Source organism: Sebastes umbrosus, chromosome 7 (genome assembly GCF_015220745.1).
Source record: "Sebastes umbrosus isolate fSebUmb1 chromosome 7, fSebUmb1.pri, whole genome shotgun sequence".
Lineage (NCBI taxonomy): Eukaryota > Metazoa > Chordata > Actinopteri > Perciformes > Sebastidae > Sebastes > Sebastes umbrosus.
In genome coordinates this window covers 27718165-27744834 of record NC_051275.1, presented here as the reverse complement: position 1 = coordinate 27744834, position 26670 = coordinate 27718165, and the positions used below count along the sequence as shown (strand labels likewise).

Genomic DNA, 26670 nt, shown 5'->3' with positions numbered 1-26670 from the left:
ATAGATTCCTTGACAGAAGGGTTGAGTGTGTTGTTTGAAACAGCTGGATATTTTCTCATATCTTTTAACACCATAAGCAAATTTGTCGTTCTGAAATGTGTTGTTTTACAGAATTGTTACAAAGATATGCACTGATCAGGATAAAAATAAGGCCTTATTTGATTGAGGAATGAAATGTATGTTTTGTATGTATGCTATGGTGGGGTTTAGTGGTAATATTGTAACTACATACTTTTTCTACGAGGTTGTCGGTTTTTTCTAGAACTTGTTAATGGAAATAAAAGCTTTTGCACCAACAGTGGTTGGATTGTCTTCATTAGGAACCTGAGGGCTCTGTGTAGAACCAGCTCAACAAAATAAAAGAATGAATGACCTTTAACAGCAGCAATTTGAAAAATATTCCCACGCGAGGCGACTAATTAAATCTGGCATTATGAACAAAAATAAGTAACAAATCCCAAAAATGTCACGTATTTAAGAAAAGTCTTGAAACATCAAATTTAAGCAAAAACAACAATGTAGGTTGATGGCATGATATAAAATCTTTATCAGGGAGTAAAAAGACGTGATCAAAGTTTCCAGAGTTTATGAAATCATTGCTTGTTTTGATTTTTTACTGATTTAATTAAACTCAATGTAACATTACAAAATCTGTTGCTCCTTATGCCAAGTAGCATTTCATGACCTCAGCATGGTGCACTTTTTCTTTCTCTTTGCTAAAAATGGCAACACCATCACTCGTTATGTTTTTACTTCCCACCGACAGGCTCCACCGCCAACTCAACATGCTGAATCAGCCCAAAAACCTCCAATACAAGCAGACTAGAGCCAACAGTGCGGGACACACTGCAAAAATTAGGGGGACAGACACTCACCAACAGTCTCAACTCAGTCTTGACTGAAACTGTCCTTACACATTTAAATAATACACATTTGTCCCTATCAGAGTGGGCATCCATACAGTAGGAAGAAACATGCAGACAGATCCAGCACAATTGACTTGTTTTACTATTTTATTACAAATGTACAGCTTATGAGTTTCCATTACGATTGACCTGTTTTAAGTCCTTGTTTTCTTTCTACTTTATACAGTTTTTAACGTCTTCTGTTAAAAGATAACTCTCCCATCACCCATCTCCCAAAGTGTGGAGCTGTGAAGAAACACAGGGACAGCAACAGTACAGGCCACAGTGCACTGCCAATGGCTGCCTATCAGAAGTGTGTGTGTATAATTCACCGGCTGCAGATTTAATGTTTGTACTTTGTAGAAGGCTTGGTCCAACTGATAAGTTGAGGGTGTGTGTTTGATGTAGGAGAGAATGTGCTGAATCTTGGACATGATGAAGGTGTAGAAAGTGTGTTTTTTGACATGAACTGACGGAAGCATTTAACATTCATACTAGAGGCACCCTACGTAGTGTCTACCAACTCGGGGAAGGACGAGGCCATGTGCGTTTTAGACCGTCCTCCCGACATTTTGAGATGACTGTAGTGCTAAGCCTAAGTGTGCTTCAGACCTTTCCTATTGCCCCATCCCGAATCAAACCCTGCATCCTGCACCTAATGTACTTGAACTAAAACCTTTGGGAGAGTGCAGTACATAATGTAGATCCTACGTCACCCAGCTGGTGTTTGAAAATAGTGCAACTCAGACCAACACCGCCGAGTAATCGCCTACGTCAAACTGCCGTTCTCGCTCTTTGCTTCCTGCGGATTCTAGTAGGATCATGAATATGTACAATATAACTACATAAAAGGGGGGGTAATACCACAGCATAACCATACTCACAAGACTTAAAATATCTACAAGTACATTGGTGTCAAGACTGAAGAGCTGACTGACGATTTGGTGAACAGATCCCGTAGCCTGAAGCCCACTTGGGCCAACAAATAGACATAAATATCTCGCGGACATAACCCTAACATATAGCTTAATATAAAATATAGCATGAAAATATATGTTCATATATATGGCTCTAGTCTAAAACTTGGGCAATCATGATTGAAGGGAGCAAGCTTTTCTGCTGGCCCCCTTTGCGTGCGTTTGTGTGTGTGTGTATGGGAGTATTTGTGTTGTTTCAGCAGTCAGTACAACATCGCTGTAACTCAGCCAGTCAAACAGGAGATGATGATAATGTCCAAAAGGCATCCGATATCAAACAATGATACATTTCATGAGTCTTCTGGACATGATTTGTTTTGACAGGGAACAGAACAAACAATCCACTCTCCCCTTCAGAGGCATGTGTGCAACTGTGTGAGAGACTGACGAACACTGACAGTCAGAGACCCCGAGTGATAACGGGGGAGGGGAGGGAGTGAAAAATTAACATGAATAAAGTGGACAGAGAAGTGCTGAAGGTGATCTAGCATCAGTCTCTCAAAGTGTTTGGGGCTAATTAAGGTCTAATTGCTTCTTGCTAAAAGGCAGCAATACGAGAAAAAAGAAAGAAATTGAGATGCAACAGCTGTTTGAAGGATGAGGTCAATGTTTCAGGCTAGTAAATTTAATGTGGCTTTCTGAGCACCGAGCCTGATTACACAATATACCAACGCAAGATCAACCAACTATTAAAGCCACAAACACTTTGGAGAAGGGTCAGAGGTGAATCTAAACTAGAAGAGGACGGTCCTCCTGGCAGCTAGGAAAGACTTTTTTAGATCCCATCTGCATCCTTTGTGTTACAGATATGACCATATTTGTTCGGCACAGTACAACAAGCTTTAAACCTACAGTAGGCTAAGTGCGCTGTCTTTTTTGAAAAACAAAAATATAAAAACAAAAGAAACATCTTTGTTCCCAATGCTGTCTCCCATTGGCAGAGTCCAGAGACAGTGAGCCAGAAGTGACAACTTCTGTGGCCCAGATCAGCAGGCCGTGACAGAGAATCAATCGGAAAAACAGAACGTGGGCTTGATTGTGCTTGCCAGACAGTCGAAAAAGTGAACATAATACATGGCAAACTACATCGAGCACACCTGAGGTGGTTGAATCCATTTCAAATGGGCGTACATTCTCATGTGAAATGATGCAATGACGAATATCTCTCGTCATATTTACTTTTCCAGGTTGCCAGATCTGGATCCGGTGCTTTCCACAGGACTACTTAAAGCTTAACTGTAACATACCAGTACGTGTATCAACTTAATGTGACTGATACCATGCATGCAAATAATGGCTGCTGTGTAATACAAGCACTCAGGAGCACTCCTGCCATGTAAATAGACTAGGGGGGAGTTAATCCTCATACACAAACTGGACCAAATATTATCCTGCTTGGCACAGCAAATATGAAATATGAGATTGATTCTGAGATGATTCCACTGGCTCTGTTAAATGAGGCAAATTGTAAGAGAAGTCCAAAAAAGACAGCTGAGGATGCATGAAACAAGTATTTTGATCCAGGTCCTGTCATAATGCACCAAGGGGCTTTCGGTCTGACAGAAAATCAAAACCAAAAACAAATCTCCCCCCAACACCCTCTCCCCTTTGGCAACTGTTCAACCCCTTGGCCACAGGACACATCACATCAACATGAAAAAAAAAAAACCTCAGCTGTCGCCCAGAAAAGGAGTGCTTGAGAAATGTTGAGGAACCATTTCACAGGTTATTTCTCATATATGTGTGTGCATGTTTACTTAATTCCCAGTTGAGCACATACTCCCACCTGTCTCCCTATTCCACTAAATGAGAATCATATTTGAGACAATAAAATAAACATACATAACAACAGTTAAATCAAGATGACAGTCAGTAAAAATATCAATACAAAAGAAAAAACAATAGGCATGATAAACAACAATAAGTCACAATTATTCCAGTGTAAGTGTTTTGTTTGTGTAAGTCAGTTTGTCCTCAGGAGGTGCAGACCAAACCAATCTGCATATTTAAAAAACAAACAAACAAAAAAAAAATTAAAAGAAGAGAGAGGAGAGAAATTAAAACATGCCAGATCATGCTGTGTACCGCCAACAACAGGGGGGCGACGGGTCGGAGAAAAGCTGGAGCACCCTGTCAAAGCTAACCCAGGAGGAAGCATCTGAGATCCTGGGTGGGGTGATGAGTGGGGTGGAGATGGATGGGTACCCAGGGGGTCCTTCTCTGCTCCGCAAGCGCATCCTGTCTGGGACGGGATGGGAGACAGAGGGGCCTCGCGTCTGGTTGGAAGGAGAGAGAGGGGCAGAGGAGAGAAAGTCCTGACTCCACAGGACGGAGATGGCGTGGAGGTACATCGAGGTTGGGTCTATCTACTTCCCTCTCTCGCAGCATTCACTTCCTCACTCCCGAGCTCAGGTAAACAGGGAGAGGGAGGGATGACGAGTGACCAGGTGAGGAATAAATAAAGCGGTAACATCTCCGGATCCAGTTCGCTGTACATCGACACCATTGTCGTTCACGTATGCTTATCACAGTTTAAGCGGTTTATTATACACATCTGATTCCAACAGTTTATTTAGGTTGCAGCAGGCTGTAGTTCCCATGTTGGATCCTTCCACTTGTCCTTCCCTACTTTCACTTCCACACTTGTGGAATTTCTCCTTTTTCAGTCCTCTGTAGTGTTTCTACTGAACAATCAATTCCTTTTCCATGCATATTCCAAACTTTTCCTTTCCTCATCGCACCCATCATTCTCCCGATCACTCCTCCTCCCTCGTTCTCCCATCCATAGTGTGATCAGGTTTTCTTCCTCTCCTAGAAGCCCCTCCCATCCCTCTCAGCCCACCCATGCGTTGATCCGCTCTCTCTCCCTCTTCCCTCTCCGTCCATCCATCCATGCACTTGTTGGGTCACTGTTTCTTCTCGCGAGTGGTGATGGTGACCAGTTGCTTGGCAGCCTTGGCGATGTCGTAGGCGCACTGGATGACCTGCTGAGTGAGGAGTTGGTAGTCCACCGCAGGGCCCCCGGGCTCCGAGGGCCCTGCCTTACGGCACTCCACCTGCAACCGCGAGGCACTGGAAGCCAACAGGCGGAGAGAGCAGTGGACTGCATCCAACGCCGGGCGCTACGGAGAAATGAAGGGAATCAAAACTCAACTCGCACGGTGTAAACAGATCAAGGAAGATAAAGAGAGCAAAAGTGTTCATTTTGGCAACTATTTTAGATTTAGTCTTAGACTTAAGACGAAAATGCTTATTAGTTTTAGTCCCATTTTAGTCATTTTTATCCTTCATAGTTTTAGTTTAGTTTATTCGACAACAACTCAAAATGTTTTAGTCCAGTTTTAGTCTCCGAAAAGTCTTTGTTTTCACATAAATCATCATTATCTGATGAAAAACAAAGGTCGAATGATTAAGAATGCAGCGTTGCAGTTAGTTTGAGTCCTCCTGACTGCGCTTATTAATGATGCACAATCCATTATGAGAGCCAATTCGCCCACCCAACATGTTAAAATATGCGTTACTCAACCACCCGAACCTGTCCCACAAACCGCCAACTTTATGCATTATAGTGGCACAACTGTCAGGACTGAGATGTGAGACAAGAAGGACAGAGAAGGACTGAGCGCCGCCGCAGCGCGTTTTGTGTGGGTGGGTGTTTGAGACCGAGAGGTTGGCAGAGAGAGGGGATGAGAAGGTGAAAGGTGACAACAATAAAGAGGGATTTTGGTAAAATGTTTATGTTTTTAAACTACATTTTATTCTTGTCTTTTTCGTCAACGACAGTGCATGTTTGATATCGTCACCGTTAAGGTTTAATGATGTCAGTGCCGTCTCATCATCGTCGTTGACGAACATATTTCGTCATAGAAAGAGAACAACAAGACACACAAAGAGAGAAATGAAACATAAGTACAGGGGACTTACTTTGGGGAAAAGTGAGGCCATCTCAGTGACAGCAGAGTGGATCTTCTCAGAGCATGGAACAAAGCTAAAGAGGAGAGAAATTTGTTATTCACTTTAGTAGCTGATGAGATGATTGAGGCAACAAGGTTGCGCTAGATGGTCCTGTGACTTCTCAATGTGTTATCCAATCAAGACGATCACTTGTCAGTAAGGATATAATTAGTAGTGTTTATTCTAAGACAGACACAATGTTCTCAGTGTGACTCATCCAGCTCTGCGGTCGTCTGTCTTACACCTACCTGTCGTGTTTGAACTCCTGAGCGGCCCTGAGCAGCTCCTGGATGTTCTTGGTCACCTGCTCAGTCTTCAGTATGACATCCTCTGTGCAGGGCAGGGTGGGGTCCGGTTCACACCCATCCCCACCTCCTCCCTCCTCAGAGTCCTCACTGCTGCGGCCCATACTGACAACAGAAACACATGCACACACTTTAATTAACACCTTAGACTGAATTAGGGAGCTGACAGTCACAGAGGACATTAATCAGCTTTAGCATCTCAACACTGTCAGAGTTCAACATCTTAAGAGACGGCCTGTTTATTTCTCATTAACAACTGTTAAGCTCATTAACCCCTATATCAGTTTGTACAGAACTGCATAGTAAGAAAAAACAAAAGCCAAAAGAGCTAAGTGAAATATCCATTTTGAGAACAAATATTAAAAGGTAAATTAATGACAAAATATTTATGTAACACATATAATCCTATTAGCAAATAGCTTACGGTCTTTAGATGACTAACAATCTCATTTATATGCATGCTATCTTGTGGGTGCATATCTGATTTCAGAATAAAATTCTTAAAAAAGGTATACTATGAAGGATTTTCCTAAAAAACGATGTATAGACTCATACAAAAATAATCCCTCTTAATCATCACTTATGATCCACAAGAAGTGTTTGGCAGTGTCTGTATCTGCAGAGACCCTGCAGAACTCTGCCTGGATTTTCTTTTTTTGCTGTGTTCGGGACGTTTCTGGGCGTCAACCTTTGGGCGCTGGGTGTGTAGCCCGCACGCATGCGCAAGCACAAACCCAGGAAGAAGCTACGATAAAGGCGGACAGAGCACCGAACAAAAAAAATGTAGCGAGGCGAAACGGCAAGCGGACAAAGCTCTTTCCAAAACGAGAGTGAATCGGGGGTTGACTTTCACTTTCGCTGCCGTATGTGATGCTGGAGGTGGTACACTGGGCGGTGTTCTGACAACCGCTCAGTGTACTGGATGTTTCTGGTGGCGTTGAGCCGGAGAGAGAAGGGGCCAACTTTGAATGGTGTGTTTAAGCAACAATTCCTGCATAGTATGCCTTTAAATATAAAGAATAACACAGGAAATACTTGGTATCTATTATTAGCAATTAGTAATACTATTTCCAAAAAACTACAGATGAAAACACACTCATCCTCGTATGTACAGTGACTTGCAGCGGGTCTGACCTTAGCGAGAGGTCGTATGTTTGTGTGTTGTCATAGTCGCTGTCGGTGCCACTGCCTTTCCTCTCTGATTTGGGGACCTGGGGAGGGAAACAGAGCAACAACAAGCTCCATCAGTGCAATTATCACCCAACTCACCAAAGCTCCCGAACTGTTCACTCCTGCAGAGCTTAACGGATACCTCCTCCCACAAAGCTCAAGCATTTGTTCCCAGTAAATTTCAACAAGAAGTTCCCTAAATTGCATACATATTAAACGTTTCAAATCATCAGTTTGAATCTTTCGAATAAAGATTAGTTGTGGCAATTTTTCTGTAAAAAAGATGAAGGATTTGGGTCAATATTCCAAGCCCTTGCATTGCCCTTGTATTTGTAGGATAATGATTTTGACAAAACATTGCAAATCTATAATCTCAACTTCCTACTGTAAATAGAGCGCAGGATCATGAAGGTCGGAAAATCAGTTTAGAATCAAAAACTGTAAACTAGAAGAACTCACCATGTATCTGCCCATCTCCGTAGAGCCAGACAGGTGATGACCTCCATACATTGCAGGACCCCCTGTACTGCCCTTCCGTACCTGTGAAAAGAGGGGAACACAAGGATGGGGAGAGGAAGAAAGAGATGGAGGGATAAAGATAAGAGGAGCAAGAGAGATGTGTGGACAAAGAGATGGAGAAGGGAATGAAAGATTAGCAGACAGAGATGGATGAAGAAATAGGAAAAAAAGAGTGTGGGGGACAGAGAGAAGATGTTTTTATAAACAGCAGAAAAACAAGATGAATGAGCCGGTGAGAGCAGCGGCAGATCAACTCGGCAGCTCACCCATCATCCCATCATGCCTCTATAGTTATCTAACACTGAAATACAAAAGGACACTGTCAGCTAAACTAGCTAGTGATGACAACTATACATCACACAGAGCTTCTAAAAAGGACCACACACATACTAATGTTGATCTCCATTGTGAGAATGCATAATAAGCAGAAGTGGTGCACAGTTGCATGTGAGAGAATCCTACATTTGGTGAAATGGCAAACAATGCAATGACAGACAGAATGCTTACATCCAGAGGATGCACGGCTGCACTGCAGTGAGCGAGGGACAGACAGGTGAAGAGACAGACAGACGGAAAGAAAACAGACAAACAGGTAAATCTTTGTGTACGGAGATGGTGAATTGGAAACGACTCCATAGAAAGGTTGACAGTAGTGATGACTGGTTTGTGTGTCTGCATACTGGAGCTCCATAGATGACATAAATGCTAGTGAAAGCTATAACTGGTAAAGTGTCCTTCCCTTTGTGTATGTGTTTGCACTCTCATATGTGTGTGTGATCATTGCATATCCTAAATTAAGCAGTTGTCCAGAAGAAGGAGAGCTAATCTGGGAGGTGAAAATGTGAAGGTCAAAGGGTAAAGAGCAGGCTAGAGAGCGGAGAAATCAGAGGCGTCGCCAGGCAACCAAACAGACAACACAATCCCTATTTTCCATCTTTCTCCTTTACGTCACACTTATGCATATCCCCTTTATGGTGATTTCTTAGACAAATCAGTGATACATTTTCACGTTTAATTGGGGTTCATGCATAACTGGACCTTTCAAAGAGAAGGATCGGGAACTGAGATGCAGGGAGAGATAAAGTCGATGGGAAATAGAGAGATCAGGATTGGAGTAACACCCCTCAATCAGGCCAAAGAGAGCCAATCAGGGCCACCAAAAGGAAGGTGGTAAGTAGAAGGGGCCGGGGGGGGGGGGGGGTTCTAACTTACGCTGTGTGTGTTGAGGGGCTGCAGGCGGGCTGCCAGGGAGTCCAGGACTGGGGGACCATGGGCCGTGGGGCCGGGGGCCGCCCCTGGCTCGTACATTGAGAAGGCCTGGCGGTCCCTTCGGTGGGGATGGGAGTTGGGGGCGACCGAGGAGGACACCGACAGCCCCGGGGGGTCCGCTCCTGTCCCAAACCCACCATGACCCCCTCCGCTCATTCCTATTCTCATCCCACCCCCTTGCCAGTGGCCTCCTCCCCCTCCTCCTCCTCCTCCGCCAGGCCCCCCTACCCCATGGCCAGCTGGCCCCCCAGCCTGCTGGCCCCCCCGCAGCGAACTGTTCTCTGTCTGCATCCGCGTGATCTACAGGAGAGGAAGGGAGCAGGGAGGGATGAGAGGATGGAGGGAGGGACATGGGGAGGTTGAAGGGAAGGAGGGGGTGTCAACTGAATGGTCAAAGACAAGCATCCACAGTCACAGGTACAGTAAAAGGCTCACACAGGCTCATACATGTTAACTCATATCAGTAGTGGGGAGGGAGGGAAAATGTAGTAAAGACACTTAAATAGGTTACATGTCGAGGCAGGGATTAGGTCTTGGGAATGGGGAGGGAGGAAACATACATGTGTATATACATAGATTGTGTAGGGTCAGTTAGGGGAAATGAGGGCTCACTTGCACTGAGGTACTGTTGACTACCATCTAATCTGACCGCAGTAATTTGTTATCTGCGGTGTGTGTGCACATAAGCGTTTGCTTGTACTGTACATGTTTGCCTTCACTAAATCCTCAGTCAAGTGACAAAAATAAACGCATAAATGAATCATGCGTCACATAAGCTGACACTGGCAGCCACTAATGAACACAATGAGCTAATGATGATGACTCACAGGAAACCAAATGAAGCGACAATGAACTACAAATGAAGGTTATTAAGTGGAAACTGTCTAAATTAAAAATGACAACTAAAATGAGAGAGAGTATTTGTAGCACCCTCGCTCCACATGAGAAAGACGTCTGCTTTAGTTACTAAAACACACTGAAAAGATGTAACCAAATACATCTTCCAGAGACAACAGTGTGGGAGAATGACACCCTGTCAGGAAAAAATACATCAGCTTTCAAAGATATTAAAATATTCACTTGTCTCTCCATCATCCTGCCCTGCTTCTGTCTGAATAAATCGTTCCTTCTTCTCCACTAGGTTTTTATGTTCACCTTTCTAAGAAAGAATTCACGCTGACCTTTCTTGCTTTATCCCATCTCTCTTTCCTGCACCCTGTTGCTTTCTACTATTATTAAATAAGATTTTTTAAAAAGCAAGCTAAACTCCCACTTTCTACTTTCTCTTCTGCTCTGTATTCCTCAACATGCTGCTGTGGTTGAAGTTGTATATATTCTGAACCTCTGACCTTATGTGCCTGATTTGCCTCTACCCATCCTTTCACCCCCCCTTCTATACTCCCTACCTCCTTCTGGAGCCGCCGGAGCTCCTCGCTCAGGTTGTTGTTGACCTTCATGAGCTGCTGCACCTTGGCTTCTGAGGAGGCCAGGGCCTTCTTCACCTCCAGGTACTCCTGCAGGGTGATGGGGCCGTCTGACAAGTCTGATGAGTCCATACTCTGGATTGGTAGGACATACAGGTAGGCGGACAGACAGGTAGAAAGAAAGACAGAAACACAGACAGGTGGACAGAAAGGCAAAGAGAAAGTGAGAAAAAACTGACATTGTGAGACTTGTGAAGCTATTTCAGGGAATGAGCCTAATGTGGAACACCTCGTTTCCTTAGTGTTTTTACTAGGGTTGTCAAAGTTAACGCAGTAATAACGCAAATTTGTTTTAACGCCGCAAATTTCTTTAACGCATTAATGCAATAGATACACTGACAGCTGTTGTTGCCTGTTGGGCTTGAGTTTGCCATGTTATGATTTGAGCATATTTTTCATGCTAAATGCAGTACCTGTGAGGGTTTCTGGACAATATTTGTCATTGTTTTGTGTTGTTAATTGATCTCCAATAATAAATATATACATACATTTGCATAAAGCAGCATATTTGCCCACTCCCATGTTGATAAGAGTATTAAATACTTGACAAAATTCCCTTTAAAGTACATTTTGAACACGTAAAAAATGTGCAATTAATTTGCGATTAATTGTGATTATCTCTGGACAATCTGATTAAATATTTCAATAAATTGATAGCCCTAGTTTTTACAAATTAATCAAAATCATATATTGTGGCTAAGGCTGACACCGTTCTATGTTATATACAGTATGTAAAGTATGCAGTTTTTTTGCAGAGGTAATATGAGGATATATGAATTAGTGCCCTTTGAGCTGGATAAAACACAGCTTCCAACTGTGTGAGAGGAAGAGGGCTGGCCTGCCGCCTTGAGGCCAGTACTACAGCTGATCACACACATAAAGACAGTAGAGCCTCAGTTCTTGTTCTCAGTGCACCATCTGTCCCCACTTCCTGTGACCCTGGAGCACGCTCCAACACATCGCACTCTCTAAAACAGAACCATTTAAAAACATCTTTCATTGACTATTCTTCAAAGCGGTTTGATTATAATCAATCCACCTCCTACACATCCTTTTTCATTTTACTCTAGTGCTCCCACTTAGCACTATAGATAACACCATACATAACTAAATACAATGACATTTGATACGGGCACAACACAATAATGAATGCATATATTTCTAGAGTGGAGATGGGAGTGGAACCTCACTTGTGGTTTGTCAGACTTCTGCCCAATGAGCTAAACAAGTCCACAGGAAACGGAGATAGTTACTGGTTTAGCTGTTGTTTACTTTGTCATTTCTACCACTCCCACTCTGCACCATTTTCCTCTCTTTCTCTCTCACTCAATCTCCTCTTCTCTTCTCTTCCCTCTCACTACACACTCTCTCTCTCTCTCTCTGTACGAACAATGCCTCTCTGACAAGGATCCCGAATAGCTGATGATGTCACTCAGGAGCTATGTGGCAGCCCTCACTGTGGCCGCTCCCTGCAAAGCATGCTGGGACAAGCAGTCATAAAGGGGAAACCACGGAAGAGCTTTGATAGCTGATGCGTCTACTTTTTCTAATATTCTATGTGAGAGGAATATGACTGCTAAAAAAAACAGCCAGTGTGTCAGCCTGTGCAGAGCTGTGTATTAGTAGATTTTTTTTGCATTTTATCAAAGCTATGTGGTAAGTGTGCATGTGGCAAGATGTACATTACACAACAAGTAGTGTGTGTTCAAGCACTATACCTTTGCACGGTTGCTGCGTTGCGTGTTGTTGTTGTTCTGGGTGGTCAGCTCGCTGTCTGTGTCTTCATCGGAGGCTACGCTGTCGTAATCATGCTGGTCATCATCAATGCCCAGATCCAATGTGTCTGACAAAGGAAAACATGTGCTTATATATTACTCTTCTCAATATAAAGTGTACCAGGCCTCCTATTTCTTTCCATCTCTGTCTTGGGAATGCTCCTACTGATAAGACTGATTTTGGCCAGCTTTCTTCCCAACTTGTTTCAATGGGGGTCTCCATGTTGGTTTCACATAAGAACCAGTTGTTAGGTGCAGAGGAGGTAAGTCAAATGTCTATACAGATAAAAAATATACGGCCTGGTCTGGCACAAATTGTATCTCTTTAACAATAAATCCTATAGAAATCACCCTACTTCCCTTCATCACTAAGTTGCTGGACTGGAGCCCGTTCACCATGTTGCTGCTTGCAATGAAAATGTTTTAGGCTTTAAAGCTCCACCTTGTTATACAAAGCTGACCTATATCTTTCAATATTTGTTATTAGGTTAAGTTATATGCCCTTGCTTTCTTGCTATTCTTTAAAAAAAGCTTTATATTGTCTTTTATAATTGTCTTCATCCCTCTGTCCTAATCTGTCTGTCCCTTCTTCCCCCGAGTCTCACCAGTAGGACTGCTGAGACCTTTCCCCTGCTGTCTCCTTTTGGCGTCACTCAGGATGTCGATGATGAGTGTAGCAAACTCCCGAGCGTTGAAACGGGCCAGCTTCTGACGGCCCTGAGAGAAGAAGTCAGGAGTTAGGGACTTGGGTTATTATATAAGCAAATGCACACACTGGCACGACTGTCTGGAAATAAAAAAAAAAAAAAAAAAGTTTCTTAAAGTTGTATCATCAGTTTGGATGTAATACAGATTCAATCCAGCCCACAGTCACTGGTGGTTCACTGCCTGTGTGACTAGTGTGGTCGACGACCATGTGCTGTGGAAAAACACAGTCATGCTTAACACTCGCAACACACACACACACACACACTCAAATACACACCATCACAAGTGTGCTCACACATGAGGAAAGAAACATAAACCGTGCAATTATACGAGCATGCTGGCATCCACATAAGAGAATAAAAAGGTCACTTTCCAATGAAGTGCTAAACTAGAACTATTACACAAAGCATTTCATTGCTATTCATCACTTTGGAAGACAAAAGAAGGTAAAAAGTTCAACTCTAAATGTGTGTTTTTCTTCTGTTGTTTCACACCATAAATAGACAGCAGTTACTGACCACAGTGAATTGCCCAATCAGGTCAGAGCAAACGTGGCGATGCGGGTGTTTTTTCTGTGTGTGTATGGCCGTGTTAAAAGTCAATGTTTACACTAATGAGCCACACAGATGAGGAGAAACTATGTGAGTGGACATATGGGATTTCTCTCTCACACACAGAGAGCGAGGGAGAGAGAAGGGGGGGGGGGGGGCGAGAGAAACACAGATGGATTACATCTTTCCTCCGCTTTCACAGCCGAGGAACATCCCTTGTCAATTTCACACTCATTCTCGGCTTCTGCCCAAAACACATACACTGTCTGACTGTCTAAGATATCACTATGCTCTATTTTTTCTTTTTGCTCGCAAGTTAGTTTCTTCTTTTTTCTCAGTTTTATAATTGTGTACGGGTAAGAAATATCTACAATGCAAATGTATAAGAGTATATGAATGCCAACTGTGATTGTCTGCACTACAGGTTAGTGTATGTATGAATGAGTGTGTGTATGTTTACCTGGTTGCGTGTGGCAGAGTATTCAGGATTGACTGGTAGGAAGGGCACCGCACTGCGTTCTGTGACCAGAGTGCTGTGGTTCTGGGTCGTAAGCCACACTGGAGACACAAATATGAAGCAGAAAATAAGTCTGTGTGTAGGTGTGTGTGTGTGTGTGTGTGTGTGTGTGTGTGTGTGTGTGTGTGTTTAACATGGAGCAACCACTCCATCCACCCACACATGCATACAGGCTATAAACAAAGCACAGTAAAAACCATACAGTAGATCCTAAAACTGAATTCCAACCCCTATAATCCACCGTTGTGCTTTTGAGCCCTCCCCTTGTGGGTGTGTGCATGTGCGTGTGTGTGTGTGTGTCTTTGTATCCCTGCCACTTACCTGCGGTGCTTCTGTCAGAAAGCACAATTTGACTGCTACTGCTACTGAAGGAAAAGGAAAGAAGAAACGGAAAAAAAAGAAGGAGACAGAGCGAGAAAGAGCCGAGGAGGAGGAGGAGAGAGACTCAAGAATTTCTGAGGCACTTCCTCACTCCGTCTCTCCTCCTCCCTCACACTCACTCACTCACTCCACTTGGCCTTCCTCTTCAACAGTCATTTTCCTTTTCTCTTCACTCTGTCCTTCAAATTCACTCTCTGTTCTCTCAACATCTATTTTCTCTCCCTTTTCTTCTTAGAGTTCATGTCAGTGATGTCTTGTGGGGGTGTTTTTCTATTACATCTACAACCTCCATATAAGGAAAAAGTCAAAACAAAAGACAGATATGTCTACCTCATAGAGGACAAAAGAAGGAAGTGAGGAGGGTGGAGGAGATGAGGCTCACCTGCATCGTTTTCTCTGCGATCTACCTCGTCATAGACATCCATCGCTAGCTCCTCAAACAGCCGATTGTTGAGCTGTCACACACACAAACAAATTGACCCCAGCGATATTAACGGGTTTACTCGTACATGACTACAGTGCAACAAACACCAGTGTGAAAAAGAAGAGAGGGAACAGCAGTCTCATTTTCAGTCAACCATCTAATTTTTACTAAAACTTGTGTGCCATGGTTTGTGACTTAAGTCCCTCAAATGTTGATAACTGACCATCAGCTCTCAGTTTTTTGGGATTACCAGCATTCTGTGGGGCTGAACAGATGGCCGTGGAGCGGACAAACATTATTTTGGCAAGGAAAAGAAAATCTGGCCACCAAATAACTTTTTTGCCCATTTTTAACCAAGTACTTTTCTTCTTTCATTCAAGGACACAAGAACACTTTCTCAATCTTTTCTCTGAATAACTTTGACCTTGGCAATTCTTACCACTGCCCATAGAATTGTAATGTGAATGTACAATAAGCCATGATTTAAATCTCACAATTCAACCCAACTCACCGCTTGGAGCTTCTTCTTGGCAGCCTTGGCCAATTCTGAGAGGTCCAAACTAAAAAAAAAAAACACAGAGAACAACAGTCAGACAGGCACCACAAAGATACAGTGGGATAAAGAGACGGAAGGAGAGGTTAGGGAGGAAGACGTGGATATGAAGAGGGGAGCAAGAGGTGAGGAGGTGGGATGGGTGTTTGGCTCAAAGGGGGGGGCAGGGAAAGGGAGGGCACATTTAGGGTGGGATGCGTTGGGTGTCAGATCGACAGGGCTTGATCTAATGAAAGCAACACTCTGTACAGTCCCAGGGACAGGGTGCATCTGTGATTTGTGAGCTACAGCTTGAAAGCTAAAAATGTGTAAAACATTAGCACATATTACGTCAGTCAAAGTGTAACTTTCTAACTATATCTTGCTGTAGACTCAGTCTCAAATGTGCTAGACTGTAATGAAGATTTATTACACAGATATAAAAGAGCTACATGTGAAAAGTTTACTTGCATGATCGGAATTTTATTTTAGGTAGACTCAATGTATTTCAGGACATATGCTAGTGTACAATATGAATATATGGATATGACTGGTGTGATTCTCCTGAGCACAGTAACACCTTACTTAATGCAGGAGGCTCTCTGACACTATTTCCTAACAGCTTCTAGTCATCTAGATCTGCTTTCCTCAGGCCTAGCTGTACAGCTCTATTTTTGAGTGATAACCGATTAAGGTCTAACAATCTTCCCACTGTGAAACCGCTGAAACCGAGATAGGCTTATTGTGGTCAACAACAGGGAAATCTACAAAAGATGGGGTAGCAGACAGAGGGGATTGAAATGAAGGAAGAGACTCTGGAAAAAAAGGAACAAGGAAAGTAAAGATACCTCTGTGTCGGGCACTTAGGACGAGCTCTGGCTCCACCAAGCGCAGCGAAATGGAGAGAACAGAAGACGAGTGAGAAAAAAGGAAGAAACAGACAGAAAGAGGGGTAGAGAAGCCACATCAAAACAGCTTTAATTGTTATTATCAAGAGGAATCCATTTACCAGAACAGAACAGATGCAAGTGGAGTTAGATGGCAGCTCAGAAGTAAGACGCACTGAAGTAACAAATAGATTTTGAGGTGCGCTTGGTTCAGCTGAATAACCTGCACATTCATTTGTGAGTGTATTTGTTTAAGCTACTTGTCTGACTCAGCTGAGAAAACCCAGCGCCCATCAAATATTTGAAAGAAGCTGAGCCAAGTGGTACTGAACTTGATTTATCATGACCTGACTGTGCACTTCTGCACCTCTCAAATCAAACCTGCAGTTCAGGATTAATAAACCAAACACACCTCATGTATCTAAATCATTGCAGGTACCTGTAGTAGCTTAGATCGGCATTTATACTTTCATAGAGATGTCAAAGACCTCCTTTAATTAATTTGGGTGTGGTTACATATACTATGGTGCCACCCTCTGGTCAGAACACTAAACTGCATCAGTATCAATTCATCCACATCAGGGACAGACAATGAAAAGAAGCAGACAGAAATATGGCAGGTAGCTGCAAAGGTCAAGTGTACTAACAAAGATACTTCATGCAATCAAACCAAACCATGCATGCAAATGCAAGGCACTCATAACAACTTGAAAACAAAGCAATAATGTCATGGTCCATACCTGTCTGCCATTTGAGGAATGATATAATGGCCATTCTTGTGATCTGAGGAGAGGGAGAGAGGAGAGGAGATGAGACTCAATAATTGGATAAAATCTACCACATATGTCACTGAGGTTAACTGCAATGCTTAAGGGCAGGTGAGGTGCACAGAAACTGGTACAGTGGGTTACCTGGGCGCCGTCCACAAAGGTAAAAGGCTAGTCTGTCCGTCAGTTCATACTGACACTCCACCAGCCGCTCTGCTAGCTCTATATGGCCCGCCTGTCTGGAACACAGACACAAACAATTTACATTTTAACGTTTTGCTTTTTCCCCTCACCATTTTCCCATATCAGATTTAATTTGAGAATTGATTTAAATGCTAACTAGTGTGTTTCCACTGTTGTATACCTTGCGTAGTCCATAGGTGTGCGTCCGTTGATGTCAGGTGCTCCGGGGTCTGCACCGTACACCACTAGCAGCTCAGCCTGCAGGATCTGGCCTGCCTTGGCCGCCACATGGAGCGGGGTAGTGCCTTTCTCCTGGAGTTAGACACATAAGCAACGTCAGGACAAGAGAGAGTAACTGAACAGCATGGCTTATTGCTAGATGGAGTGAGTCAGCGAGTAGAATTTTTTCCTGACCGGGTGGAAGAAGTTGGCCTGAGCGCCGAGGGACAGGAGCCGAAGACACGTCTCTAAACTCCCCGTCCTCACACTTGAGTGAAGTTGCTAATGAAGAAACAAAGAGGAGAGGTGGAGAGGAGGGAGACAGACAGAGAGAGTCGGGGGTGGAAAGATTAACCATCATGAAGAGACAGAAACAGGCAGAAGCCCCTTATTAGTGGAGCACTGGAGCTCCACAGCATTAGAGATCATTATTACATCCTGCTGTGTCATTCAGATGATGCCAGGGGGTGTCATCAGTGTGCATGAGTGTGTGTTTGTGTGTGTGTATATATGCACATGTCTCCCACTGACATCTATAAATAAAACTCCTTTGTGCTTACACATGCAGTTCAGCAATATGGCAATATGTCCGTAAAGGCTAATTACGCTGAAATTTTCAACCCCTCTGCTGTGAAATACTGAGCCCTCACCTTACTGAGGTCCTTGGTAGTGACGCCATCATCATCGCGGCAGGGCAGCTTGTGCACAAAGGCCAGCATCTGGTATTTGGCTCTGATGAACTCTGACTTAGTGGGACTGCACCAGAGGAGAAGGTAAGACAGTTAACAAGGAGGAGAATAAGTACTTTATTAATCCCTCTCGGTGAAATTCATTTTTTTTTGCTCTGTTCACACATGGGCCCGAAATACACATACATGCACACACAGGATGCATAGACATGCATTATTTGCTGTGGAGAGATGTCAAAGTGATGGGACTGCCGCATAGTCAGGCGTTCTCAGCAGTTAGGGGTTCATTGCCTTGCTCAAGGCCACCATGGCAGTGCCTAGGAGGTGAACTGGCACCTCTCCAGCTACCAATCCACAATCTGGACTTGAACCAGCCACTACAAGCTACTGCCTGCCGCCCCACAAAATTCTCTCAGAAAAAGGGCGTTAATCTATGTGAAAAAAAATCATATTTACCACTACCGTCCAGGTCATTGGGTCATTTAAATTACGCTCTGCTAAACATATTTCAGGTTTCCTGTTTTTACTGAATGCCACATTATTCATTTCACTTTTCTCGTTCTCTTTTTGATTCTTTATGTTCGGTGAAAATCCCAATCTTATTACAAGTTTAAGTTAAGAACTACACACCTTAGCAAGTTGGCTGTTTCTCTTCCTGAGTGGGGCTAACTACAAATCTTACTGAATGAGCCAGATTTAATGGTTACTACTAGACTCCTACTTGTTTTACAAAGACATTAACACAATATAAAATACAGTACATATTAAGAGATTGTGCACAATGTGCTTCCACACATTAAGTGAAATGAACAGAAGATTTCCTGCATCATAACACTCCCATAGCCACATTTCAACCCAAAAGAAGCACAACAAACCCTATCCTCAATTTAGGTATACAAAAATCCTATTGAGAACAGAACAGTTTTCATTAGGAAGGTGATCCACGACTAAGAGACAACTGTTTAGAGGGCATTAAGGAACAACTGGGTACAATTGCTCTTCACTACTGCAAACAACAATTAAGTCCAGAAAGGTTATATAACATTCCTGTGCAGCAGGGACAATAATTTCCCCTTGCAAAGGTGATTGGTGGGAGATGTGTGGTCGTTTTGTTCTGTCTATTTAAGCCTGTAGGGAGTAAACTTACTGGACTTTGTCCTGGGGGTTGGGTTTCCTACGTCCGCTCTGTACCTGAGCAGGGTCCAGGAGACTGTGCTCCCATATGGAGTTGGCCCCGTTACTGGCCAAGGTCTGAACCATCTGAAACACACACACACGCAGCAGTGACTCATTGATGGTTCACCGCAATGCAAGAAAATTATAAGAATATTCTGGTGAGTCACGTTGCAGCCCAAATGCATTATTGTATTGCAATGTTTTTAATTTATTATTTTCATGACCAAAAAGCTAAAAGTATGTGTACAAACAGATGAATGTGTATAGAATTTAACATAAGTAGAGAAAATACAAATAAACACAGGAAAACCTGGGGGAATGGATTTGCATCCTCAGTTCTGAGTCAGATTTCTGTACTAGTCCTCATCTTCTGTAGTAGTATTCTGGGCCCCAGGTACTGTATTTGCTTTAACTTAATTTCCTTTTCCTTCACTCTTCATTTCTCAGCCTTACCTGCAGTAGTGCGGGAGGCCATCCGCTGTGCCTCAGGTGCTTGACTATGGAGATATGGCGGCCTAAGCTGCGGTGGACAGAACAGCATTCATCACAGATCAGGACCCCTCGGTTGATACTGGTCCAGCCCGGGTCTGATAGGCAAACACAACGAGAGGAATGGGATTACAAGCCTTATAAACATGCTGTGTGTGATGGCAAGACTTTTTCAGCATTGTAAAGAAGTGCTTCACCACAAACAACAGTCACTTTAGTCCAGGGTGTGTTACAATAATACAATAAACCCTTCAATATACAAGGGTTATAATATGGAGGGGAAAATTACGGTTTATTACCACAGCAGGACTGCATGGGTGGCTTTTTTTCTCCCAATTAAGAAGACCTACACTGCTACCCTGCCCAGGCTTCGCTCAAGGTCAAATCAGACACATGCTCCTTTTAGTCCTCTTTTCTCATTCAAGGTCAAGTTAAACATATGCTCACTTTAGTCCTCTTTTCTCAGTTGCTAACATGCAGTAAGAGGTGTTTAATTAATGGTGTGGATATGTATACACAGAATGACAAACTTAAAGATGAGCAACACCATGAAGTTTAAGTACAGTGATCCTTTATCAGCAAAACTCTAATGAAGTCATTTACATTTCACAAATGAATGTGCAATTATAGTATTTTAAAAGGCACATTAAAAGCAAAGCAAGCTTGCTATCAATGAGGATAAAGATATGCATCTTTGTAATTAAGCAAACAGCTGTGTTTACCAGATAGTGTTGTAATTAATTTTGCAATAATAATAGTAATATTTTACTTACAATCATTTATAATAATTAGACATGAAAACTGTCAACAGTAATATCTCAGTATGATTATATGAAGAACATATACATCATAACATTGCATTATCTGACAGCCTTTGTGAGTTGTGTTAGCTACAGTTAGAAGATGCTATGGAAGTACTAAATACCTGTATGAAACTGGATCATACACACTGATTATCATATATATTGGGTTGTAATACAGCTCCCCTTAGTCCAGTATACTCCATTACTTATTAGGCCTTATTGTAGGGCTCAATTGAACCTATAAGAATAATTTAAACTAATCAGTAAGTAAGGCTGAAGGTCAAAGTCAGAGTCAAAGTAACACAAGTCCAGAATATTTTTACCATATTATATATTACAGCAATAGTCTATGTGAAAAGGGGAAATGGTAAATAGTTGAAGACATTTCAGATGACGGAAATATCACAAAAATGTGCATGCTTCTACACGCATACACAAATCAAATAAACTCTAACCTTTCAGTCATAAGCAGCTTGGTATAAGACCAGTGCCTCACTGGCTGCGCCAAATGTCACATCTACGAGTTTTCGACAGAAGTCTGAGGTTTCCATAACAACATTTGGTATTTGTTTTAGTCTGTTCGGTGTGATATTGCAGTGGCGTGCATTATTCTGGCAGGAACATCACTTTTTTCTACCCGACATCAGAATAGATGAGTGTGAATGAGGTGAGAATGGGAAGGGAAGCAGCTAATGCCAATGCCAGTCTACTGACACTGGCAGACTAGTCATAGAGTCTGGGTCATGTTTATGCCCTCAGGACCCTGATGTGATGAGCAGCTCACGACTAATACAATCTGCAATATCAAAACAAATATATGCACACTTACATGCACATGATGCATTCACAAACACACACATCTCCTATCTGTATTAGTCACTCTCAGGCCAGGATAAAACTGTCTGGGCTTAGGGTATTAATGGAGCTAAAATAGTCCATCATCAGATGAACTGGCATGCTGTAAGTCTTTTCGCCTGCAGAAAAAGTAGCAGCGATGCAAAATGGCTTTGATAAGAGCTATAGCCTAGTTTAGAACAGTAGCCCGTAGGCTTTAAAGGCTGGACTGCAGCAATTTAATTCCTTAATCTGCGTAATAAATATAAAAACTCCCACAGGCTATGCTATCTGCTTGGCTCGCTGGATCAATATGAGGCTACACCATTAAGCTATTAGACCTGAATAGACTATTGGCAGCAAGTATTGGCCAAATCTGCAGCATGACATAATTTAGCCTAAAGTTGGCCTAATTCATCAATACAGCATTGACATTTGTTTTTATAACTGCCACTTAAGCCTGCATAAAAAAACATGTATTACAATGAGTATTAATGGTGAATGATAACATTTAAAGGGTGGAAAACTCCTGCTGAAATAACAAATGTAACTTGCTTGCATTTACATAATTTGACTGGTAAGTTTCCACACTAAAACTTATCACAGGTTAAATCATATTTCATACTGGAGGAGTCTTACAGCTTTAAATAACCATTTTAATATCCAGGAGCAACATGTAGGTCCACTTGCAATTTTACACACAGTTTGTATTTTCTCAAAGGTTTGCTTTTTAAACTTGACCAAACACCGGTCACAACATCAACAGTAACACAACATAACACGATATAGGAACCGGACGCCACTGTCAAACTGCTCTAAATGCTTGCACAAGGAGTCTCAGTTTCTTATACAATTGCATCTGTGCTCAATAAAGAGTTTACTATCATGACAACGTGATTCATTGTTGCTATAAACTGTGCAGATTGCCACGGCATGACATTAAAGCCTCCTGAGGCTTGGCTTGGACTGGGAGTATCAGTCGTCCTTTGTAGCCATGCCATCGAGTTATCCCTATGACACAAAGCTGGGTAGTACTAGGGAGGTGGCCTGTCACCAGTGGCTAGGTCAGCATTTTGCAGAACGCAATGCGTGTGTGTGCATGTCGTCGTAAGGAGGGGCTAGGATGGTAGGTAGTAGAAGAAATAAACAGCTAGTAACAGGTACACAAACAAGCTCACCACCATTATGAAAATGATGCACACTTTTCCAAACACGTTTAATTTGTCACATCACATATTAATCATATTGTAAATTGCTAATGGCATTCAAGTAAACACGTTCAAGTTCAGTTGGTTAGTGCTGGTCAGATTATTAAGTAGGAAATGCAATTGAGGGGGCAGGAGAACAGACAGCAGGAGTGTACAGTAGTAGCAAGAAATAGGTTCAGGTCATGAAGCAGCAAGATTTTGAACACTGAGTAGTAGGGCCCTAAAGCTTATGACAGTTTTTGCACACACAGACACACACACACACTGCTATCAGGGGGAGCAGCTGTGAAGAGGGCAGCTGTTGTAATGCACATGAATGAATGCAGGCAACACACATCAAGTGCTTCAAACTAGACATGAGGACGTGTGAGGCTACAAGGTAGAGAGGCAAGGGAAGGGGATACCAAGGTGGATTTGGCACTATACCTCTACTTTCTGACAAAAACACAGATGATGCGGGCGACGAGGTAAAAGTAACCTGCAGACATGAACGCTCATCGCAGTGGTCATACCTATTTCATGCACAATAATATGGATTACTTTTGCTATGACAGGTTTATTATTTTTCATGTTGAATTAGGTTAAATGTGCCACTTTAGGTGACGTTCAAATGAATCTGCTCGTTTAAATTCCCTCAGCGTCATTTAATTTGTGTGGAACAGTGAAATAAATGAGTAGTAACCTGCAGACATGAACGCTTCATTGCAGTGGTCCTACCTATTTCGTGCACAATAATATGGACAACATATTACTTTACTCTGACAGGTTTCGACTTCATGTTGAATTAGGTTAAATGTGCCACTTTAAGGTGACTTTTTAAATGAATTTGCTCCTTTAAATTCCCTCAGCGTTATTTAATTTCTAAAGTGTGGAACAGTGAAATAAATGAGTATACTACATACAAATCTTCACTCAAACACAGATGATGGGGCAGACGAGGTAAAAGTAAACCTGCAGACATGACACTCTTCATAGCAGTGGTCATACCTATTTCATGCACAATAATATGGATTACTTTTGCTATGACAGGTTTATTATTTTTCATGTTGAATTAGGTTAAATGTGCCACTTTAGGTGTGACTTTCAAATGAATTTGCTCCTTTAAATTCCCTCAGCGTCATTTAATTTGTGTGGAACAGTGAAATAAATGAGTAGTTAGTCGCAGACATGAACGCTTCATAGCAGTGGTCATACCTATTTCATGCGCAATATTATGGATAACATATTACTTTCCTCTGACAGGTTTCGACTTCATGTTGAGACAGGTTAAATGTGCCACTTTAGGGTGACTCTTAAAATGAATTTGCTCCTTTAAATTCCCTCAGTGTCATTTAATTTGTGTGGAACAGTGAAATAAATGAATAGTGACCTGCAGACATGAACGCTCATTGCAGTGGTCATACCTATTTCATGCACAATAATATGGATAACATATTACTTTCTCTGACAGGTTTATTCTTTTTTGACTTAATGTTGAATTAGGTTAAATGTGCCACTTTAGGGTGACTCTCAAATTAATTTTCTCCTTTAAATTCCCTGACTATTTAATTTCTAAAGTGTGGAACAAAATGAAGAAATATATGAGTATAAAACATACAAATCTTCACTCAAACTCATACCTATTTCATGCACAATAATATGGATTACTTTTCTCTGACATGTTTATTCTTTTTCATGTTGAATTAGGTTAAATGTGCCACTTTAGGTGTGACTCTCAAATGAATTTGCTCCTTTAAAATCCCTCAGCCTTATTTAATTTGTGTGGAACAGTGAAATAAATGAGTAGAAAACATAAAAATCTTCACTGAAATAGGTAAACTTAATCAGGGCTTTCCCAACAGTCCACAGAAACTACCAACAACTAATGTCAGAGTCCTATAAAAAGACTGTAGCTGCTGAAACAGCTCATAGCAACAACTTAGCTTAGACTAGCTAACGTTAAGCTAAGCTAAACTAGCAACTGTTAGCCAGGTACACAATCACAAAACGCCGCAGGCAGGTAAGAGAACAATAACTATAATAAATGAAATATAATCATGATATTGTTTGTTAGTATATGGTGGTGTAAGCCAAGATGTTTAATAATAATAATAATAATAGCCCGCAGCGCAGTGAGTCAACATCGTTGCTGCTTCGTTAGCTTATGCTAAGCTAAGGCTAAGCTAATGCTAAGCTAACGTGTAGCTAATGCTAAGCTAACGTGTAGCTAATGCTAAGCTAACGTGTAGCTAATGCTAAGCTAATGCTAAGCTAACGCGTTATCTGTCCCAACGGTCACGAAAAATCAAAACAAACGTCTCTCCGAGCAGAAACAAGACATAAATATGACACTTAAATTGCCCACTGCAGCAAATAAACCCTCATATATTGGTTAAATATATATTAAGCTGCTTAATTAACGATGAGAAGCTATTAGACTTAAGATTTTTCAACACGCCTATTTTTCACTGTTTATTTACGGCCTAAGCGACGCTTGGAAAGCCTGGTATTTTCCTACTCTGCGGACCCGCTGACAGTGACAGCAGCTTCGGCCTTGTTATCGCCCTCCCCTGACGTATTGTTCCAGTATTTTGTGATTTATTTTTCCTACCTGGCGCACTGCAGTCGGCGCAGACTTCTGTCCTTTGTAGCTTTCTTGACATCTCGGAAGAAAAAGTGGCTGTTATTGAGATGGTTGATGTGCGGCTGGATGATGTTTCGCCCTGATTCTCCCACCGACGTCTGCCGTCAACCGATGCGGCCCCTGAATCCCCGGAAGCCGGGTTGGTGTGATCGGTTCTCCCGGAGCCAGCTGACTGGTTGAATCTGTTCCTTGCGGTGTCTCTTCTTCGCCCACGTCCACTGCTGCACTCAAACTCTGGAGCTATAAGTTATGCAAACATCTGGTTATGTTTGTATGAACCTCATATCTGAATATTTACTAAAATCTGTTCGTTGCATCGCCTGCGACTCACCGAGAGACGGCAGCTCTCTCTACCTGTCAGTTTCCGCACACACACACACACACCCAGCAGCATCCCTGCAGCCTACCTATGGAGGAGCAGGGAGGGGTGAAATAATGCTGTCATTCTTTAAAGGTGAGATGGATTTCACAGAAAAAATAGAGCAAGACATAGAAAAATCAATGCAACAATATAAAAAAAAAAAAAATGGAGTTAGATATTTATGAACAGGATTTAAATGTAAGACATCCTATTGACCTGGACAGCAATATAAGGATTGGTTCAATATTATATTTAGGCCTACTGCGGATGTTTTGCATCTATGAAATGTTAAAGCAATAGCCCTGCTAGCAAAAGATGAAAGTGCCATGGTCCCCTTTAAAACCTTAACTGACATACTGAAGAATATCTTCCTTTAACAAAACTTATTTATTTATGTATTTATATGGAACATTTTTATGTTATTATTATTATTATTATTATTATTACTATTTTATTGCTGTTGTTGTTATCACATGTATTTTTATTTCATTCTGTCAACAACACACAAATTCAAATAAAACACATATAAAAATTAAACCAAGGGTGGAACCCATAAATGTCCCATTACAGTAGTGAGCAATCCCCCTCCCTTTTATTTAATTAAATCAAATTTTTAAATTTTAAATTTTAAATTTTAAATTTTAAATTTTAAATTTTAAAATTTTAAATTTTAAATTTTAAATTTTATTTTAATTTAATTTTAATTTTAATTTATTTAGTTATCTTGTGTTTTTTTCCGTCCTTCACCTGAATGTATTCTGTAACCTGTAACCCAGCATCCCTGCAGCCTACCTATGGAGGAGCAGGGAGGGGGGAGGGGTGAAATAATGATGTCATTCTTTAAAGGTGAGATGCATTTCACAGACAAGATATAGAAAAATCAACTCACCAATATTTAGCGGAAAAAAAAATGTAGCTATAGATATTTATGAACAGGATTTAAAGGTCCCATATCATGCT

The 26670-nt window shown here is 41.9% G+C and overlaps 2 protein-coding genes across 5 annotated transcripts in view; one reads left to right on the top strand and one right to left on the bottom strand.

Annotated features, from left to right (window-relative positions):
- Window positions 1–995: 995 nt before the first annotated feature.
- On the bottom strand, window positions 996–25757 carry git1 (G protein-coupled receptor kinase interacting ArfGAP 1). 4 transcript variants are annotated; one of them, XM_037775226.1, is made up of 22 exons: window positions 25681–25757; window positions 25317–25589; window positions 19846–19979; window positions 19364–19476; window positions 18178–18283; window positions 17723–17809; window positions 17490–17620; window positions 17270–17364; window positions 17099–17141; window positions 16320–16346; window positions 15451–15499; window positions 14898–14970; window positions 14078–14175; window positions 12964–13075; window positions 12302–12426; window positions 10506–10658; window positions 9043–9399; window positions 7771–7851; window positions 7276–7352; window positions 6085–6246; window positions 5807–5870; window positions 4789–5004 (listed from the first exon to the last, which is right to left on the bottom strand). In XM_037775226.1, exons 2-22 carry the CDS (start codon window positions 25366–25368, stop codon window positions 4789–4791), a joined length of 2355 nt encoding a protein of 784 aa, XP_037631154.1. In that variant the 5' UTR covers window positions 25369–25589; window positions 25681–25757. The 4 variants fall into 4 exon arrangements, with proteins under 4 accessions (XP_037631155.1, XP_037631154.1, XP_037631157.1 ...); XM_037775227.1 differs by having other exon boundaries at window positions 996–5004; window positions 25317–25745; XM_037775229.1 differs by lacking the exon at window positions 9043–9399 and having other exon boundaries at window positions 25317–25746.
- The window catches only part of ankrd13b (ankyrin repeat domain 13B), a 51922-nt gene continuing 49468 nt past the window's right edge, over window positions 24217–26670 (top strand). Inside the window, exon 1 of the mRNA XM_037775231.1 lies at window positions 24217–24725. The gene's annotated coding sequence lies outside the window, so the exon portion shown is untranslated. The remainder of the gene's footprint in view (window positions 24726–26670) is intronic.

Bases quoted from the DNA above. Each gene is read 5' to 3' on its own strand.
- git1 (XM_037775226.1), bottom strand. From the start codon at position 25,368: ATGTCAAGAAAGCTACAAAGGACAGAAGTCTGCGCCGACTGCAGTGCG. The intron at 13,076-14,077 runs GTAAACATACAC...TTCTTCTCTCAG, and splicing joins ACTCTGCCACACGCAACCAG to GGCCGTCAGAAGCTGGCCCG. The intron at 7,852-9,042 runs GTAAGTTAGAAC...CTCTTTTCACAG, and splicing joins AGCCCCTCAACACACACAGC to GTACGGAAGGGCAGTACAGG.